Source organism: Lithobates pipiens, unplaced genomic scaffold (genome assembly GCF_037356315.1).
Source record: "Lithobates pipiens isolate NorthernLeopardFrog02 unplaced genomic scaffold, aLitPip1_a1.2 Scaffold_19, whole genome shotgun sequence".
NCBI classification, from domain to species: domain Eukaryota; kingdom Metazoa; phylum Chordata; class Amphibia; order Anura; family Ranidae; genus Lithobates; species Lithobates pipiens.
The window spans coordinates 496,920,111-496,940,053 of record NW_027507764.1 but is presented as its reverse complement, the minus strand read 5'-3'; the positions used below and the strand labels follow the sequence as shown (position 1 = coordinate 496,940,053).

The 19,943-nt window shown below is 45.8% G+C and overlaps 1 protein-coding gene across 1 annotated transcript in view; it reads right to left on the bottom strand.

Annotated features, from left to right (window-relative positions):
* Positions 1–443: 443 nt before the first annotated feature.
* The window catches only part of LOC143997432 (RING finger protein 151-like), a 32,497-nt gene continuing 12,997 nt past the window's right edge, over positions 444–19,943 (bottom strand). Inside the window, exons 3-6 of the mRNA XM_077493044.1 lie at positions 15,236–15,375; positions 5,752–5,914; positions 5,469–5,589; positions 444–1,071 (exon numbers count right to left, since the gene is read on the bottom strand). Of these exons, the coding sequence (XP_077349170.1) occupies positions 838–1,071; positions 5,469–5,589; positions 5,752–5,914; positions 15,236–15,375 (658 nt within the window). The 3' untranslated portion in view covers positions 444–837. The remainder of the gene's footprint in view (positions 1,072–5,468; positions 5,590–5,751; positions 5,915–15,235; positions 15,376–19,943) is intronic.

The window sequence follows — 19,943 nt, the reverse complement described above, 5'->3', positions numbered from 1 at the left end:
CAAGAGGGGGGGGGGGTTATAATCGCCCAGTTAACGCCTGAATAGCACTGCTAAAACTAGCGGCGCTTTACTGCTGACGCTCTGACCACCCCAGTGTGAAAAGTAGTCTTTGTTCCTTCTGGAACAGGCATGCAGCCATTACTGTCTCAGATCAGTCACAACTCATTTTTGCCAGTATGACAGCCAGACAACTAGAACTTTCAGAAGCAGAGGACTACAATGGAAGGCTTGGTAATTCTTTCTGCCTAGTTTTTCTTTCTTGTACCAAGTCATTTGAAACAAAAAGTTTTTGCACTAATCTGGCTCCTTGGTATGTAATCAGATGATGAAAAAGTATGAAACTTCAAAATAGAACTCCAGACAAGCAGCTAAATAAATGCACAGTTGAAATGCATACACATATATATGTACTATTTTCATTGAAACCACACTGCACATCCAGACAGTGTATCCTGTATAAGAAATTCATTTTTTATTTTGCCGGTTAAATAGTAAACTTATGTACTTCATCTGTCTATTCAGATGATTTTCCAGCATTTGACTTCAATATTTTCTATTGACCAATAATCCTATTTGCTGCCTTTACCTCTATAGCAGCTAAAAAAAAAAAATTGTGTTAGTATTTTATGAATGTACAGTACTTCCTAATTTGCAATTTCATTTATTATTTGTAATATGATTTTAGGCAATGTCATCTAATCTTATTGTGATTTATCACTTAACACTCATTGTTGTCTTGTGTAATCCAAATGCACGTGCAGAATGGATATCTTCACTTTAGGCTAAAGGGTTGAATTTTATAAACCTTTTTTTTAACCATATGGCATGTTCAGAAATTTATATTACAGTGACTTCTCTGGGTTTTCTCTTTATACTTTCTAAGCGTGTTAGTGGGCGGCTGTTAGGTGTTTTTTGGGCATCATCATTTCTTGATCTGCACTCGCGCTGTAAACCTTTAAGAAGTTCCATCAGTTCCCGTTTCTCCAGGTCTGCTTGCTCCAGGTCCTGCCGATGTTGTCTTTCTGAAGCCATAAGAGTCCGCACATCGGACATCATTCGTGACATCTGACTCTGCCAAGACAAATCAATGTGACATACTCTCCTGTAACTTTACAAACAGCATTAAAGGCAGATTGCACTGGTTAATAGCTTCAAAGCAGAGCTAGAGAAATCCTTTTCAACCAATAGTTTTTTTTTTTGTTTTGTTTTTGGCTATACAGTGCCTTGAAAAATTTTCATACAACCAAAAATGTAAATGTATTTTATTGGAATTTTGTGATAATTCTGAAATGGAAGGAAAACGATAAATGGTTTTCCAATTTTTATACAAATATCTGAAAAGTTTGGCATGCATTTGTATTCAGCCCCCTGAGTCAATACTTTGTAGAACCACCTTTAGCTGCAATTACAGCTGCAAGTCTTTTTGGGGATGTCTCTACCAGCTTTGCACATCTAGAGAGTAACATTTTTACCCATTCTTTTTTGCAAAATAGCTCAATCTCTGTCAGATTAGATGCCACAGATTGTCAATTGGATTTAGGTCTGGACTTTGGACCATTCTAACACATGAATATGCTTTGATCCGTACCATTCCATTTTAGCCCTGGCTGTATGTTTAGAGTCATTGTCCTGCTAGAAGATGAACCTCCGCCCCATTCTCAAGTCTTTTGCAGACTCTTAACAGGTTTTCTTTTAAGAGTGCCCTGTATTTGGCTCTATCCATCTTCTTATCAACTCTGACCAGCTTCCCTGTCCCTGCTGAAGAAAAGCATCCCCACAACATGACGTTACCACCACCATGTTTCACGGTGGGGATGGTGTGTTCAGGATAATGTGCAGCATTCGTTTTCCACCACACATAGCATTTTGCTTTTAAGCCAAAAAGTTTAATTATGGTCTCATCTGACAAGAGCTCCTCCTTCCACATGTTTGCCGTGCCCCCATATGGCTTCTCTCAAACTCCATAGCTTTCTTTCAACTATGGTTTTCTTCTTGCCACACTTTCAAAAAAGGCCAAATTTGTGGTGTGCATAAGTATTATGCCGCGTACACACGACCGGACTTTTCGAGGGACTAGGTCCAACGGACTTTTGGCGGAGTTCTGACGGACTTTCCGAATGAACAGACTTGGCCACACGCAAATCACACCAAAGTCCGACGGATTCAAACGTGATGACGTACGACTGGACTAGAATAAGGAAGTTCATAGCCAGTAGCCAATAGCTGCCCTCGCGTCGGTTTTTGTCCGTCGGACTAGCATACACACGAGCGGATTTCTCGGTAGGAACTGGGTCCGGCAGAGTTCCGGTGGAAAAATGTAAAACATATTCTAAAGTCCGCCAGATTTTTGGCAAGCAAAGGTCCGATGGAGCCCACACAAGATCGAATTGTCTGACGGACTCGTTCCGTCGGACCTTTGCTGTCAAAAAGTCCGGTCGTGTGTACGTGGCATTAGTTGTCCTGTGGACAGATTCTCCCACCTTAGCTGTGGATCTCTGCAGCTCCTCCAAAATTACTATGGGCCTCTTGGCTCCTTTGATTAGTGCTCTCCTTGCCTGCCTTGTCAGTTTAGGTGGATGGCCATGTCTTTGTAGGTTTGCAGTTGTGCCATACTCTTTCGTTTTGGGTGATGGATTGAACAATGCTTCGTGAGATGTTCAAAGCGTGGGATTTATTTTTTTATAACCTATCCCCGATTTAAACTGCTCCACAACTTTATCCTTGGTCTTCATGATGCTGTTCGTTCACGAAGGTTCTCCAACAAACCTCCAAGAGCTTCACAAGATTAAATTACACATAGGTGGACTCTATTAACTACAGGCATACCCAGCTTTTATGTACACAATGGGGTTTATTTACTAAAGCTAGAAAGTGCAAAATTAGGCTCACTTCTGCATAGAAACCAAAAAGCTTCAAACCCCAGCTTGTTCAATTAAGCTTTGGTAATAAAACCTGGAAGCTCATTGATTTCTATGCAGAAGTGAGCCTGATTTTGCACTTTCTAGCTTTAGTAAATAAACCCCATTGTGTACTTAAAAGCGGGGTATGCCCGTAATTGGGGGACTTCTGAAGGCAATTGGTTCCACTCGATTTTTGTTAGGGGTATTGGAGTAAAGGGGGCTGAATACAAATGCACGCCACACTTTTCAGATATTTGTAAAAAAAAAAAATAGAAAACCATTTATCGTTTTCCTTACACTTCACAATTATGTGCCACTTTGTGTTGGTCTATCACATAAAATCCCAATAAAAGATATTTACGTTTTTGGTTGTAACATGACAAAATGTGGAAAATTTCAAGGGATATGAATATTTTTTCAAGGCACTGTAGTTATTTCAAAGAAATGAACAATGGTGACTGGTGCTAAACTTTTTTGTGAAGGAGTGGGGGGGGGGGGGGGGGGATTTGCTAGTGCTACAAGTGGGTGGGTTCAGGGCCCAGTGCTCTTGGAAATGAATGGTGTTTAAAGGGGCAAAAAGTGACTCCCGTCCATTGAGTGACACAGGACTTTTGAACTATTGGGTAATAATGCAGCCTACAAGAGGATTTGACACTGTAGGTCAGCCCTACAGGTTATAACACCTCCCAAGAACAGCATGCTTCAATTTCTTAGTGTCCTCAAAGGACAAATGTCTTTCTTCACCCGCTAATTACTAGACTTAACCCTAGTAATTCTTTAACTCTATATTGGATTCAAATTGACTCCAATAGTCTCTACTAGTATAGCTGACAATCACAGTTTTCTCCCAGCAGATGGTGCATTTGGGTTTCACAGTGACAAACCCTGCTGAACGAAGCCTTCTTGGGATGAACCTGAAAGTGCTGGGATGCAATCCAGGTTCTGTTTAGACTAGAGGGCCTTCTACATTAAGCTTTTACTGTAGAGCCCTTTCCAGGTAAAGAGCCATGGTATCGCTGTAGGCTTGCATTGTCTCTGAAGACTCACTCTAATGTGAGTATCCCAGAAGGAACAAAACTGTTGCTGTAACTACTTAAACATTTTTTGTTAGTGGATGTAAATCTGCCAGTGCATCAAAAAATACACCCCCCCCCCCCCCCGACTGACAATTTTGCTGCTGAAAGGTGTCTCTGTTGCTCTTCAAACCAGAGTTTAAGAACCCTAACACAGGACGTGTGCTACTGGCTAGATCACCTGGTAAAAACAGAGGGGGAAAACAAATCCTAAAAAAAAAAAAATGCAGCCATCACATCTAATGATTGGTAAGCTGCAATATTTTACAGTTTGGGTTTTAATACCACTTTAAAAACTGCAACCGTACTTACAAACAGGTAGAACAACAACCAGGGAAAATGGCCATCGAAGCCCCTCAGCTTCAGGTCTGGTGCACCATCTCTGCCAAAAACCTCTTTTTGGCTTGAAGGTGAACCTAGATACCTTCTAGCATTTGCAGAGTCTTGGAAGTCTTGTATTCCTATTGCCTGGTGCAAGAAGTGGTAACGGGGTTTAAAGTTTCCTTCTTTGTCCCCTCCTCATTTTGTGGCTTCCAACTTCCCAGTGTCCCTGCAGTACCTTGATGACCTTCACTGAGCCCTCTCCTGGTTATTGGACCAAGGTATCAGTGCCCTAGGGCATGCAGTGAAAGTGTCAGGGGTTTTAGTCAAAACTTTTTACAGTACCCAACCAAAGGTGCTACTGTCTTATCTGCCTCGCAATATCTAGGTAGACGGCATCCTCAAATCTCTGGAGAGGCCAAGGAGAGTGTTGTACACCAGGCTAGTAAGGATTCCCAAAGACACGCTGTGTCCTAGGACTCTGGACCAATCTGTTATCCCACTTCTCAGTTGCTGGCTTTATTGACCTGGCTGTTGAAAGATAGGATCTGAGAGCAGGGCCAACGTAGAGTCTGTAAACCCTATAATACTGAAGGTGTACAAGTCAATTTCCCCCAAGGTCTAACATCTGATGCCGCGTACACACGACCGGACTTTTAGAGGGACTAGGTCTGCCGGTCTTGTCGATGGACTTTCGGCGGAGTTCCGACGGACTTTCTGAATGAACGGACTTGGCCACATACAATCACACCAAAGTCCGACAGATTTGAACGTGATGACGTACGACTGGACTAGAATAAGGAAGTCCATAGCCAGTAGCCAATAGCTGCCCTAGCGTCGGTTTTTGTCCGTCAGACTAGCATACACATGAACGGATTTCTCGGTCCGGCGGAGTTCCGATGGAAAAATTTAAAACATGTTCTATTTCTAAAGTCCGCCGGATTTTTGGCAAGCAAAGGTCCGATGGAGCCCACACATGATCGAATTGTCTGACGGACTCGTTCCGTCGGACCTTTGTTGTCCAAAAGTCCGGTCGTGTGTATGTGGCATTACATAGAGGCCATACTTTGGCTGGTGTGAATTTAAAAGCTTTCACCCCAGGAGTTTCTCTATGACAGATTTCTCCATTCAAAGATTTCATGTTCTCTAAAATTAGTATGACATGGAAACTTACCTTGAGCTCTTCAATTTCACCCTGTAGAACACTCTCTTTTTGCACCATGTGTCTTCTTTGTGAGTCGAGCCTGGATTCCATCTCCCGCTTTGTTTCCTCAACTCTGCAGATCATTTCGGACCTAGTAAAAGCAACATCATTGAAGTACTAGGAGTGGTACACAAATTAGTTTTCATCAAGAAAAAAAAGGATTTAACACAAAACAAGATTGTTTCCCTCCGTACACCACATACATTTTAAAAATCGGAGAATTGTACACTCTAACTAATGTAATGGTTGCTACCTTAGAAGCTCAAGTTCTGTCCTCATTTCAGCTATGCAGTTATGCAGTAAATCTTCTGCACTAAGAATGGCATAACCACAACCATTTGGGCACTCTCGGCTTCGATGTTCACACACTGCCAGATGGCTGTCCAGGTTTCTTCGCTCAAACTGAGCAGGGCAACCTGTAGTCAAAAATAATCCACTTAAAGCTGAAGTGTAGTGTACTCATATAATATATATACCTTTGTTCTCTCCTCCCCCTGGTCAACATGCATGCATGCAAAATAAAAAATTATTTTGTTTTTCATAAAATACTTCTTTTGAGACCAACTGGATATCTCTGTAGCTCTTTGCCTTGAGTTTGGTGGAAGTGGCTAACAGACTCTTGTAGATGTCACACCATTCTGCCTGAGATCTTTTTAAAAGAATTATAGGAAGGAGCTTATCCCCAGGATGCCTACAAGCCCTGGTTTACACTGGAGCATTTTGACAGGTGATTTGACATGTCAAATCGGCGGCAATTTCCATCAATGGCACCATCATAATCGGTGCGATGCGGCAGTGCACCGATTTCAAAAAGTCGTTTCTGTACTACTTTTTGCGATTTACATTGACATCTGTGCAGAAAGCTGCACAGATGTCTCTGAAATCGGGAGTGAAATCGCGCGTGATCAGCTGAACTCGTACGGCTTAATTCCCGCAGCTCAATGTGAACCTATGCTAGATGTGACTGCTGGCCACTGGGTGCTGCAGATCTAACCTGTGCAGTCTGCTCATTGGTTGCTTGATCATGCACATCTAAAGGGAAGCTGGGGGTGTGTTCTTTCACATAAAGCTCAGGAACAAAAAAGTTGATGGCAGAGAAAGCTCTTGGCAGAGAGAGACAGGTCAACAACAGAACAGATCAGAGGGAGAAGTGATTGATAAATGACTGAAGTAATGCAGACAGGAATTTAAGATGGGCTCAAGATAGCTGCTGCAGCTTCAATGGTTTATACTGTAGAGATGCTTATTTGCAGGAAATTGAGAGTAATCAGTTTCAACACAAGAAAGGACTTGCTACTAGTATGGGGAAACAATGTAATGACGATGTATAGTTTGAGGGCCAGTTCAGGCCACATGCAGTCCAGTGCGTTTTTTTCTGCATTAAAAATGCATGGGAAGTAGGTTATAGGGCCAGTTCACACCATTGAAAAGCCATCCAGATGCGTTCCAGATGCTTTTCTGCATTTTTTCCCCCTCTTTTTTTGCATTAATTGTCTTTTTTTAGGCTTTCTCTGCCTTATTTCCACCTGTTGATTATGCCAGTAACACACTCCCTATGTTAGGGTGACAACACTCACTTCACTGTACTGTGTTTATCCACTTTCAGACCGGACCAATTTGCTGGTCAAAGACCAGACCACTTTTTGCGATTCGGCACTGCGTCGCTTTAACTGACAATTGCGCGGTCGTGCGACGTGGCTCCCAAACAAAATTAACGTCCTTTTTTTCCCACAAATAGAGCTTTCTTTTGGTGGTATTTGATCACCCCTGCGGTTTTTATTTTTTGCGCTATAAACAAATATAGAGCGATAATTTTGAAAAAAACACATTATTTTTTACTTTTTGTAATAATAAATATCCTCCAAAAATATATAAAAAAACATTTTTTTCCCTCAGTTTAGGCCGATACGTATTCTTCTACATATTTTTGGTAAAAAAAATCGCAATAAGCGATTATTGATTGGTTTGCGCAAAAGTTATAGCGTTTACAAATAGGGATAGTTTTATAGCATTTTTATTAATAATTTTTTATTATTTTTTTTTTTACTAGTAATGGCGGCGATCTGCGATTTTTATTGTGACTGCGACATTGTGGGGGACCCATCGGACATTTTTGACACATTTTTGGGACCATTGTCATTTATACAGTAATCACTGCTATATAAATGCAGTGATTCCTGTGTAAATGACACTGGCAGTGAAAGGGTTAACCAGTGGGTGGCAGTGTAGGGGTTAAGTGTTCCTAGGGGTGTGTTACTAACTGTGGGGGGGTTGGGCTTTCATTTAGTGTACACTGATCTCTGCTCCAATCACATGGAGCAGAGATCAGCGTCACTAGTTGCTAGGCAGAATGGAAAAATGTTGTTTATACAGCATTTCCTCCATTTGGCAGCTCCGTGAGACGATCGCGGGGATGCCCGCGGCGATCGAGTCCGCGGGTCCCGCGACCGGACTCACGGGGGTCCCGACCAGCGCGGGAGCGCGGCGGCGCGCTCCCGATGGCACGGCGGCAACGAATATTGGACGTACATGTACGCCAATATGCCTGCCCGTGCCATTCTGTCGACGTACATCGTCGTGCGCTGGTCGGGAAGTGGTTATAGAGAAGCAGAAATGTCTCCCTAAACAAAGGAAGTGCTTTAGGAAAACAACTCTTCCACCCTCCTTATCTCTATAACATATAATGGAAAACATACATAAAGCGCATATAGGGGACGCCCCTTTGGACTTTTAGAATGGCAGAATAGTGCATATAATAAAAAAAAATAAAAAAAAATTAAGATTAAAGCGGTTCTTCACCCTAAAGGGGAAGTTCCACTAATCTGATCCCTCCCCCCCCTCCGGTGCCACAATCGGCACCTTTCAGGGGGGAGGGGGGTGCAGATACCTGGATAATCCAGGTATCTGCACCCACTTCCGGGCAGACCCCCGCAGGCGTCCCGCCCCCCCCCCCGTTGTGTTCTGGGAAACACACAGTTCCCAGAGACACAGCGTGGGACCATAAGAGACGCGCAGCGCGACTCGCGCATGCGCAGTAGGGAACCGGGCAGTGAAGCTGTAATACTTCACTTCCCGATTCCCTGAAAGAGGATGGCGGTGGGGGCAGCAGCGAGACGAGCGATCGCTCGTCATCTGCCGCCGACATCGCTGGACCCTGGGACAGGTAAGTGTGATTTTATTAAAAGTCAGCAGCTGCAATATTAGTAGCTGCTGGCTTTTAATATTTTTATTTTAGGTGCAGAACCGCTTTAAGTAAAAAGGCACAATGGTGTCAACTTTATTAATTTATAAAGGTAGAAAAAATACAGTGCCTTGCGAAAGTATTCGGGCCCCTTGAACTTTTCAACCTTTTGCCACATTTCAGGCTTCAAACATAAAGATATAAAAAAAATTTTTTTTGTGAAGAATCACCAACAAGTGGGACACAATTGTGAAGTGGAACGAAATCTATTGGATTTTTGAAACTTTTTTAACTAATAAAAAAATGAAAAGTGGGGCGTGCAAAATTATTCGGCCCCCTTGCGTTAATACTTTGTAGAGCCACCTTTTGCTGCGATTACAGCTGCAAGTCGCTTGGGGTATGTCTCTATCAGTTTTGCACATTGAGAGACTGAAATTCTTGCCCATTCTTACTTGCAAAACAGCTCGAGCTCAGTGAGGTTGGATGGAGAGCGTTTGTGAACAGCAGTTTTCAGCTCTTTCCACAGATTCTCGATTGGATTCAGGTCTGGACTTTGACTTGGCCATTCTAACACCTGGATACGTTTATTTGTGAACCATTCCTTTGTAGATTTTGCTGTATGTTTGGGATCATTGTCTTGTTGGAAGATAAATCTCCGTCCCAGTTTCAGGTCTTTTGCAGACTCCAACAGGTTTTCATCCAGAATGGTCCTGTATTTGGCTGCATCCATCTTCCCCTCAACTTTAACCATCTTCCCTGTCCCTGCTGAAGAAAAGCAGGCCCAAACCATGATGCTGCCACCACCATGTTTGACAGTGGGGATGGTGTGTTGAGGGTGATGAGCTGTGTTGCTTTTACGCCAAACATATCGTTTTGCATTGTGGGCAAAAAGTTGGATTTTGGTTTCATCTGACCAGAGCACCTTCTTCCACATGTTTGGTGTGTCTCCCAGGTGGCTTGTGGCAAACTTTAGACAAGAATTTTTATGGATATCTTTGAGAAATGGCTTTCTTCTTGCCACTCTTCCATAAAGGCCAGATTTGTGCAGTGTACGACTGATTGTTGTCCTATGGACAGACTCTCCCACCTCAGCTGTAGTTCTCTGCAGTTCATCCAGAGTGATCATGGGCCTCTTGGCTGCATCTCTGATCAGTCTTCTCCTTGTCTGAGCTGAAAGTTTAGAGGGACGGCCAGGTCTTGGTGGATTTGCAGTGGTCTGATACTCCTTCCATTTCAAAATGATCGCTTGCACAGTGCTCCTTGGGATGTTTAAAGCTTGGGAAATCTTTTTGTATCCAAATCCGGCTTTAAACTTCTCCACAACAGTATTACGGACCTGCCTGGTGTGTTCCTTGGTCATCATGATGCTCTCTGCGCTTTCAGCAGAACCCTGAGACTATCACAGAGCAGGTGCATTTATACAGAGACTTGATTACACACAGGTGGATTCTATTTATCACCATCAGTCATTTAGGACAACATTGGATCATTCAGAGATCCTCTCTGAACTTCTGGAGTGAGTTTGCTGCACTGAAAGTAAAGGGGCCGAATAATTTTGCACGCACCACTTTTCAGTTTTTTATTTACTAGAAAAGTTTAAATTATCCAATAGAATTCGTTCCACTTCACAATTGTGTCCCACTTGTTGGTGATTCTTCACAAAAAAGTTAAAATTTTATATCTTTATGTTTGAAGCCTGAAATGTGGTAAAAGGTTGAAAAGTTCAAGGGGGCCGAATACTTTCGCAAGGCACTGTATATATATATATATATATATATATGGTATAGAAACATATTAATCAACAATGAATTGTAACAATACATCATGAATTGACATATAGAACATCATAGAATAATCCAAGTCTTATAAGTTCTAAAATGCCACCTAAACAGAAGGAGGTCAGCAAATTAGATGTTCAACCATATACCCGACATGTTTCGGAAATTGTTGCATTATTGTGCATTTTCCTTCCTATGGGGTGGTTTATTATAGAGCAGGATTGAGTTGTTATTTTCATATCTGTAATATAAGTATGGATAGGTAATAGCATTTCAATATGTAAATATTCAATATGTAAAGCAACATAAGAAGAATGCTATCTAATGTTGATAATTTTACAAAGCCAAAAGTACTTGCATATTAAATTCATTGAATAGGAAAAATGAATAAAAACAAGTCAGAGCAACAGTACACGCTGGTGGCTTAAATTCTCACATCCGCAAGGTGTAGATGATAGGACGTGTCTCCAAGGCTCAAATATCGAAAGCGCATCCACAAAAGGCACCCTAGAAGTCCCACAGGAATGGGGTTTACACTGTGAAAATGGTCATAAGAGGAATAAAAATAAGTTCCTCTTAAATATATATATATATATATATATATATATATAACATATATCGCAATCATATGCTTTAAAGAGGAAGTAAACCCTGATGAGTTTACTTCCTCTTTCATTCCCTGCAAAGGCAAAGCATAATGGACTACTATGCATCGCATAGTAGTCCATTATGTGTCACTTATGTGTCACTTACCTGACACAGGAGCCAGCGAAGTCGCCGCTGTCCCCTGTAGTCCGCCGCATCCATCTTCTTGGTGGGGTCTCGCAGCTCCACCGCTGTCATTTGGCGAAGCCGCGATGACGTCACTCCCGCGAATGCGCACGGGAGCCGACACGCGCGTCAGCTCCATCGTTGAGAATGCCACGCTCAGTGCGCCTGCGCACCTCTGTCTACGGCACATGCGCCGTAGACAGCGGTGCCTGTTTTCGGGCAAATATCTCCTAAACCATATAGGTTTAGGAGATATTTCTTGGACCTACAGGTAAGCCTTAATCTAGGCTTACCTGTAGGTCAAAGTGGTTTGTAAGGGTTTACAACCACTTTAAGAGGAACTTATTTTTATTCCTCTTATGACCATTTTTTATCAGCGCAGCCCCTCTCGGATGCAAACCCAGGACCACCAGGATGCCGCCAGGACCACCAGGGATTGCCACCACACTGGACCACCAGGTATTTCACCCTAGAGCTCCAGGGAAATGCCAATCAGTGCCCAGGCAGCTGCCAATCAGTGTCCATCCCCAATGCCTGCCAGTGCCATCAGTGATGCCTAAATTCCCGGGATTTAGACCCTTTTCCCAAATTTTAGTATTTCCCGGGAAATGTCCCAGGAAATCCCTTTTTTCACGAATTTTTTTTTCCGCTAGAGGTCCGCTGCCATTTTCCAGAAGACCGCAAATTGAGCCCAGCAATGGGCAGCGGCGGGTGTCCCGTGATTGGCTGAGCAGGTCATGTGCGGGACAAACTGAGGACATGAGGGTCTTTGATTCGCCTGGAGGAGCTGGTCACATGTGGATGCAGGGCTGGACTGTGTCTATGGGTAATCTCGCCAACCCTGCATGCTGACGGAGTGAGTCCTAGCTCGTGCTGTGTGTATCCTGAGATCAGTCTCTCTCATCTTCTCTCAGCCGCCCCCCCTCTCTGTCAGCCGCCCCCCTCTCTGTCAGCTGCCCCCCTCTCGGTCAGCCGCCCCCCCTCAGTCAGCCACCCCCCCTCAGTCAGCCACCCTCCCTCAATCAGCCACCCCCCTCCCCTGTCAGCCACCCACCTCTCAGTCAGCCACCCCTCCTCTGGCAGCCACCCCCCTCTCTGTCAGACCCCCCTCCTCTGTCAGCCACCCCTTCCTCGCTGTCAGCTGCACGCCCTCTTTGTCAGCAGCCCCCCCTCTCTGTTAGCTGCCCCCCCCTCTGTTGGTCACCCCCCTCCTCACTCTCAGCCACCCCCCTCCTCTCTGTCAGACCCCTCTGACCCCCCTCTTCTTTGTCTGACCCCCCTCTTCTCTGTCTGAGCCCTCTGACCCCCCTCTTCTCTGTCTGACCCCTCTGGCCTCCCTCCTCTCTGTCGGACCCCCCCTTCTCTGTCAGACCCTTCTGACCCCCTCTTCTCTGTCTGACCCCCCCTTCTCTGTCAGACCCTTCTGACCCCCTCTTCTCTGTCTGACCCCTCTGACTCCTTCTTCTCTGTCTGATCCCTCTGACCCCCGTCTTCTCTGCCTTACCCCTCTGAACCCGTCTTCTCTGTCCGACCCCCCTCTTCTTTGTCTGACCCCTCTGACCTCCCTCCTCTCTGTCAGACCCCTCCTTCTCTGTCAGACCCCTCCTTTCTCTGTCAGACACCCCCCTTCTCTGTCAGCCACCCCCCTTCTCTGTCAGACCCCCCCTTCTCTGTAAGACCCCTTTCTCTGTCAGACCCCCCCTTTCTCTGTCAGACCCCTCTAACCCCCTTTCTCTGTCAGACCCCCCTCTTCTCTGTCAGAACCCTCTCTTCTCTGTCAGAACCCTCTGACCCCCCTTCTCTGTCCGACCCCTCTGACCTCTCTCTTCTCTGTCTGGCCCCCCTCTTGTCTGACCCCCCTCTTTTCTGTCTGACACCTACACTCTGTCAGACCCCTCCTTGTCTGTCTGCCCCCCCTTGTCTGTCTGGCCCCCACTTGTCTGTCTGACCCTTCTGACCCCCTCTCTTCTCTGTCTGACACCCTCTCCTCTTCATTGTCTGACCCCCCTCTGTCTGACCCCCCCTCTCACCTCCCTCTTTCCCTCCTCAGGGGGTGGGGGCCCCATGAGATAGGCTGTACAGGGCCCCAATAATTTCTAACAGCAGCCCTGTGAGTGAGTGCACCAGTTCGGATGTGTCTTGACCTACCCCCTGTCATAGAGGGACCCCTACACTCCACACTGACCTACCCCCTGTCATAGAGGGACCACTATACTCCAGACTGACCTACCCACTGTCATAGAGGGACCCTTACACTCCACACTGACCTACCCCCTGTCATAGAGGGACCCCCACACTCCCCTACCCCCAATCATAGAGGGACCCCTACACTGCAACATTACATACTGACCGACCTGAGATGTAAGGAAGCACTCCACTGGGGACACTGAGATGTAAGGAAGCATTCCACTGGGGACACCTGAGATGTAGGGAGGCACTCTACTGGGGACACCTGATGGCATCTGGTGGCAGGTGATGTGACAAGTGACACACTCGGGGCTCCCACTAGTTCTGCATTATGTCGAGTTGAACTATCTAATTTTATATTACAATGTGCTTCAATCATCCTGACACCATAACAACCATGGTGCCGGGATGACTGAAGCGCCAACACCAGGTGTTTGAAATATCTTTATCTGCTGATTGTTAAACTTTCTGAAATACACATATTTCTATTGTGGTGTAGAATCTGGGCCTGCTGTCCCTCCATCCCTTTCTTTCTCCCTTTGTTTCTCCCTCCATCCCTCGTTCATCTCAGACTCTAACCACACCCCCTTCAAATCACGCCCTTTAAGCCATGCCCACCATCCACACAAACCACGCCCATTTTCTGCGTGGCGCGCTACACGCACCGCATTTTTCTTTTACACTATGCCACACTTAATAACGCATGCCCCCCCCCCCCCCAATTATGACGTGACTCCGCCTACAGCAAAAAAGTGTCCCTAAATTTTTTTACAATGTTGGCAACTATACTGTCAGTGCCACCCATAAGTACCCATCAGTGCAGCCTTTCAGTGCCCATCAGTGTCACCTATCAGTGCCCACCGTTGCCACCCATGAGTGCCCATCAGTGCTGCATATCAGTTCCAACCATCAGTGCCACCTCATTGGTGCCACCTTATCAGTGCCCATCAGTGAAGGAGAAAACTTACTTATTTACAAAATTTTATAACAGAAATAAAATAATTTTTTTTCAAAATTTTAGGTCTTTTTTTATTTGTTTAGCAAAAAATAAAAAACCACAGAGATGATCACATACCACCAAAAGAAAGCTCTATTTGTTGGAACAAAATTATAAAAATTCAGTTTGGGTACAGTGTAGCGTCATTGCTGAACGCTGAAAATTGGCTTGGGCAGGAAGGGGATGTGAGTGCCCTGTATTGAAGTAGTTAAAGAGGGAGTCCGCCGGGAGTCCGCGTTTTTTTTTTTAAAAGCCAGCAGCTACAAATACTGCAGCTGCTGACTTTTAAAATAGTGACACTTACCTGTCCAGCGTGCCCACGATGTCGGCACCCGAAGCCGATCTCTCGATCGTCTCTCGGGTGCTGCCGCCGCCATCTTGGGTATGGGAATCAGGAAGTGGAGCCTTTCGGCTTCATTTCCCGGTTCCCTACTGCGCATGCGCGAGTCGCGCTGCGCAATAAGGATGGACCTGCTGCCTCTGGGATCTGTGTGTTTCCCAGCAGGCACCGGGGGACTTTCGGAAAGGGGCGTAATCTACGCCCCTTTCTGCAGAGAGCTATCCCGGAAGTGGGTGCAGATACCTGTACTGTACAGGTATCTGCACCCCCCTCCCCCCTGAAAGGTGCCAATTGTGGCGCTGGAGGGGGGGAGGATTCCAATGAGCGGAAGGTCCACTTTAGGGTGGACCTCCGCTTTAATCAGAAAGCTAAAGTCAGAAAACCCAAAAAAATAAGAAAACACATGATAACATTTTAATAGCGATACAAATGCATATTTTTTTCTATTTTGTTCTGACACACTTTATCAGTGTAGACACTCACCGGCGTTTATACAGGACATGCGCTCATATTCACACTCTCTCTCATGCCTGTCTATAGATTCCAGGGAACAAACCATACCACAGCCACTTCGACAGTTCTTACACTGGATCTGAAGTCTGTTTAGATCATTTCTCATGTATCTGTGTTAAAACAAACCACAATGAACACGTTTTGAATTGAAATGCTTGCTTCTTGTTTGACATTTAAAGCGGTATAGTGAAATACATGTTTAAAATAGATGGATGGGAACATGCCTGCCAAGGATCTGTAATTTGGTTCAGCTGGTATTGCATGTAAAGTCTGTGTTTAGGATTTCAGGCTCCACATGGATTGATTTGAACACACAAACATTTGTAGGCACCATAAGTGTATATTTTAGCACCATTTTTGGATGCCACATTTGTTTGATAACCCCACGTACCCCAAAATGGGCAATATTGGCTTTATAAACATAGAAGGGATTATGAGGGCAGTAGCAAATATCCACAGTCAAATATTCCACATACCGCTTCAGGAGAGATCAGGCTCCACGCTCACATCTCGTCTCCACTGAGAGAACTGTACCAGTAACAGGTGCACCCCATATTGAGATGCAAAAAAATATTCTTCCTTTATCCCATTTATGCTTGCGTATTTACCAACCATATTGGGTGACAATATATTAAACCCTTCCCACTGCTGCCCCCTGGTCCTTTAAGTGGTTAAATATGGCAGGGTTGGGCTTTTGGGTGGAACTCTGTTTTAAGGGGGTAAAACCTTCCGGGGCTGAAGTGGTTAAGTTTTCATGATGAACCACTAACCCAACACATATTTATCAATAGAGATGGCCTTGCGGTTCGCCAGGTGGTCGGTTCGCGGCAAACTTTGCTCGTTCGCGATTCGCCAAACCAGCGGACTTCTGGCGCTGTTCCCGGCGGACATATTCGTTTAAATTGTGAAGAACTTTGGGGTACAGGACAGCCAATTGAGACATTTCAGCACATGGACATACCCCCTACCTTTTAAACAGACCTGATCTGGAGGCCATTTTACATTCTGTCTTTTGTCAGTGTAGGGTAAGGACACTGTGTGGAGCAGGGACAGTCAATCTGTAATCACTAGCTATTACTATTAGGTCCACAAAAGTCCTTTTAAGGACTGGTATAGGAGTACAGTATATAGGGTTAAAATACACTTATAATATACTTTCTTTCAAATATAGAAAGCATATTATAGTGCACTGCAGTGCTGACCGATTCTGTAGCTGTCGTTTCTCAGTGTAGGGACAGTTTGGTGTTTGGAGCAGGGACAGTCTGTAATTCACTAGCTAGCTACTATTAGGTCCACAAACGTCCTTTTAAGGACTGGTATAGGTGTACTATTTGGCGTGCAGTATATAGGGGTGTAATACACGTATAAAATACTTTCAAATATAGAAAGCATAGTATAGTGCATTTCCACTGTGCAGCATTGTGACTGCTGAGCGGTTCTGCAGCGATACTACAAAGAGTGACAAACGCAATTAGAAAAAAGTATTATAACTGGTGTGATAGACCAGTGGCGCCCCCAAAACGACAGATTGAAGCGGGGTATTATATACCTTCTTCCACAGGGGTGGTAGGGGTAATCCAGGAGCAACAGGCTTTAGCCAAAGTGGGAAATTGCAGAAGGTGCGTTCGATTACGTTTAAAGGACGCACCAGACTTGGTTGAGTGGCTCTCTCAGCCTTACTCTTCTGCACCCTCCTCATCCTCTCGATCTGCACCCTCTTCACTCTCTGCTGTGTGCACCCCCAAAGACACTACCACCACCACCATATACCCTCCACTTGAGTCACAGGAATTATTTTCCGATCCATCACAAGATATTTCTGATGCGCAGCCATTATTGGCACTGGATCAGGAAGAAGAGGTAGCAACAACCGCCACTCAGCAGTCTGACGATAGTACCCAGATCGGCCCAAGGAGGTTGGTCCCCGGTGTTGCTGCCTACTCCGAGATCTCTAATTATAGCGATGGGGAAGGTGACGCCGATGATAACGTGTCTAGGGATGTCACATGGGTGCCCACAAGAGAGGAAGGGAAGGGGAGTTCAGAGTGAGATATGGACCAGCAGATAGGGAGGAGAAGCAGGCGGAATTTACATTGCACAGGAGGGACAAACCAGACTGCTAATGTATCAGGAGCGAGGCATCAACCATGTACGGTCACATCTGGCGCTGCCAGGACACCGGCACATGGCTCCGCAGTGTGGGGGCTTTTTTTAACGTGTCCGCTGCTGACAATAGTGTTGCCATCTGCAGCCTTTGCAGTCAACGCTTTAGTCGCGGTAAGCCCAACACTTACCTAGGGACGACCGCCTTAAGAAGGCACATGAGCTGCCATCACCGAGCCCAGTGGGAGCAACGGAACCCACTGCCCAATGGTTGACTGCTGGCTTGTCAGAACTGATAGCCCGCCAACTACTGCCATATAAACTGGTGGACTCGGAGGCCTTTTGAAAATTTGTGGCCATTGGAACACCACAATGGAAGGTCCCAGGAAGGAAGTATTTCTCACAGAAGGGCATCCCAGAGCTATATGGCCATATTCAGCGACAAGTGAATGTATCTCTGGCACACAGTGTCGGTGCCAAGATACATCTGACCACAGACACGTGGTCTGGCAAACACGGGTAGGAAAGGTATATAACTTTTACTGCCCACTGGGTGAACCTTCTGACGGCCGTCAAGCATGTAACCCATGGCACCCGTGTAGATTTGGTTTTACCGCCACGGATTGCATGCAGGCCTGTCTCTTCTTCTCCTCCTCCTACTCCATCCTCCCTCTCCTTTTCCGCTACTAGTGTCTCTTCCGCTGCGCTGCCCAAGATCCCCAGAACCTATTCGACGTGCCAGGTGAGACGTTGCCATGCTGTGCTGCGTCTGTTGTGCCTGGAAGCCAAGAGCCACACTGGCCCTGCACTCCTTTCAGCTTTGCGTTCACAGGCAGATCAGTGGCTAACAGCACTCAATTTGACAGTTAGTAAAGTGGTGTGTGACAACGGTGCCAATCTGCTTAGCACATTGAAACAGGACAAAATTACACACATGCCATGCATGGCACACGTCTTAAACTTGGTCGTGCAGCGACCCATTGTCAAATACCCTGGGGTCCAGGACATCTTGCGGCAGGCAAGGAAAATCTCGGCCCATTTCAGAAGATCTTACATGGCTATGGCTCGCCTTGCTGACATTCAGCAGCGACACAATCTGCCGGTCAGACGTCTTATTTGCGATTGCCTGACGCGATGGAACTCAACCTTCTATATGCTTGATAGGCTGCTCCAGCAGAAACGTGCAGTTAATGACTGCCTGTACAAACTCTGCGGCAGAACAGGTTCTGGGGAGCTTGTTTTTTTTTCCACCGCGCCAGTGGCTGCTCATGCGTGACCCATGCAGACTTCTGCGGCCATTTGATGAGATCACCAAACTGGTCAGTCGCAGCCATGACGCCATCAGTGACATCGTACCTAATGCCTTCTTTATGGAGCGTGCATTGCGTCGTGTCATTGATCAAGCCGTGGAGGAGCAGGAGCAGGAAGATGAGGAAGTCGCAATGCTGGATGAATTCCCGGGGGGGGGGGGGGGGCTACTCTATCTGAGACAAGTCAACAACATGAGTCTGAAGAGTCAGAGAAGGATGGTGCTGGGGCGGATGAGGAGGAGCAAGAAGAGCATGCTTTACACCTTTCTGGGATCCCTGTTTTCTGTGGATGGGGGGAAGAGAACGAGGAGGACGACATTATCCTGGATGATGAGCAGGAGCCAGGCCACCACACCGCTTCCAGTTTAGTGCAGATGGGGGCCTTCATGCTCCAGTGTTTTAACAGGGACCCCCGTATAAAAAGCATAAAGGTCAAGGACCAGTACTGGGTGGCAACGTACTTAGACCCCCGGTACAAACAAAAAATGGCGGAAATGTTACCACCATCACAGAGGGCTGTCAGAATGGAGCACTTCCAGGCCTTGCTTAGAGAAATGCTGCATTCTGCTTTTGCGTGCGCTGGCAGAGGAATTCCCACTCCCAGAGAAAGAGTTGCGGGTACCAATCCAACAGCGCCTGCAAGAAGAGGGCGGTTTGAAGATGTGTTGGTCACTTCTAATATGAGATCATTCTTTCAGCCGACCCATCGACAGGTGTCATCTGGATCCAGCATCAGGGAACGCCTAGACCGACAGGTGTCCGTCTACATCGGGTTAACGGCCGATGTGGACGCTCTGAGAAGTGATGAACCCCTGGACTACTGGGTGGGCGGCCTTGACCTCTTGCCAGAGATTGCACAATTTGCAATGGAACTGTTGGCTTGCCCCTTGTCCAGTGTCCTGTCGGAAAGGACGTTCAGCGCAGCAGGGGGGGATCGTGATCGATAAGCATACTCGCCTAGCTCACAACAGTGTTGATTACCTCACATTTATAAAAATAAATGAGGCATGGATCTTTGAGGAATTCAACACATGTGACCAGTAGACCATGTATATGCATAACTCTATAAACGATTTATATAATCTAGCACACAGACCTTTTTTGTACCTTTGGCTCACTTGTACATAAAAAGCACACCGTACTATATGTCCGTAGCCTCCTGTTTGAAGAGGTTGAGCGGTGTTATATTTTTGGGTCCCGCAGCGAGTTGCTGGTGTCAGTGCTGGTGTCAGTGCTCTCTATGATGGTGCTGGTGTGGTGTCAGT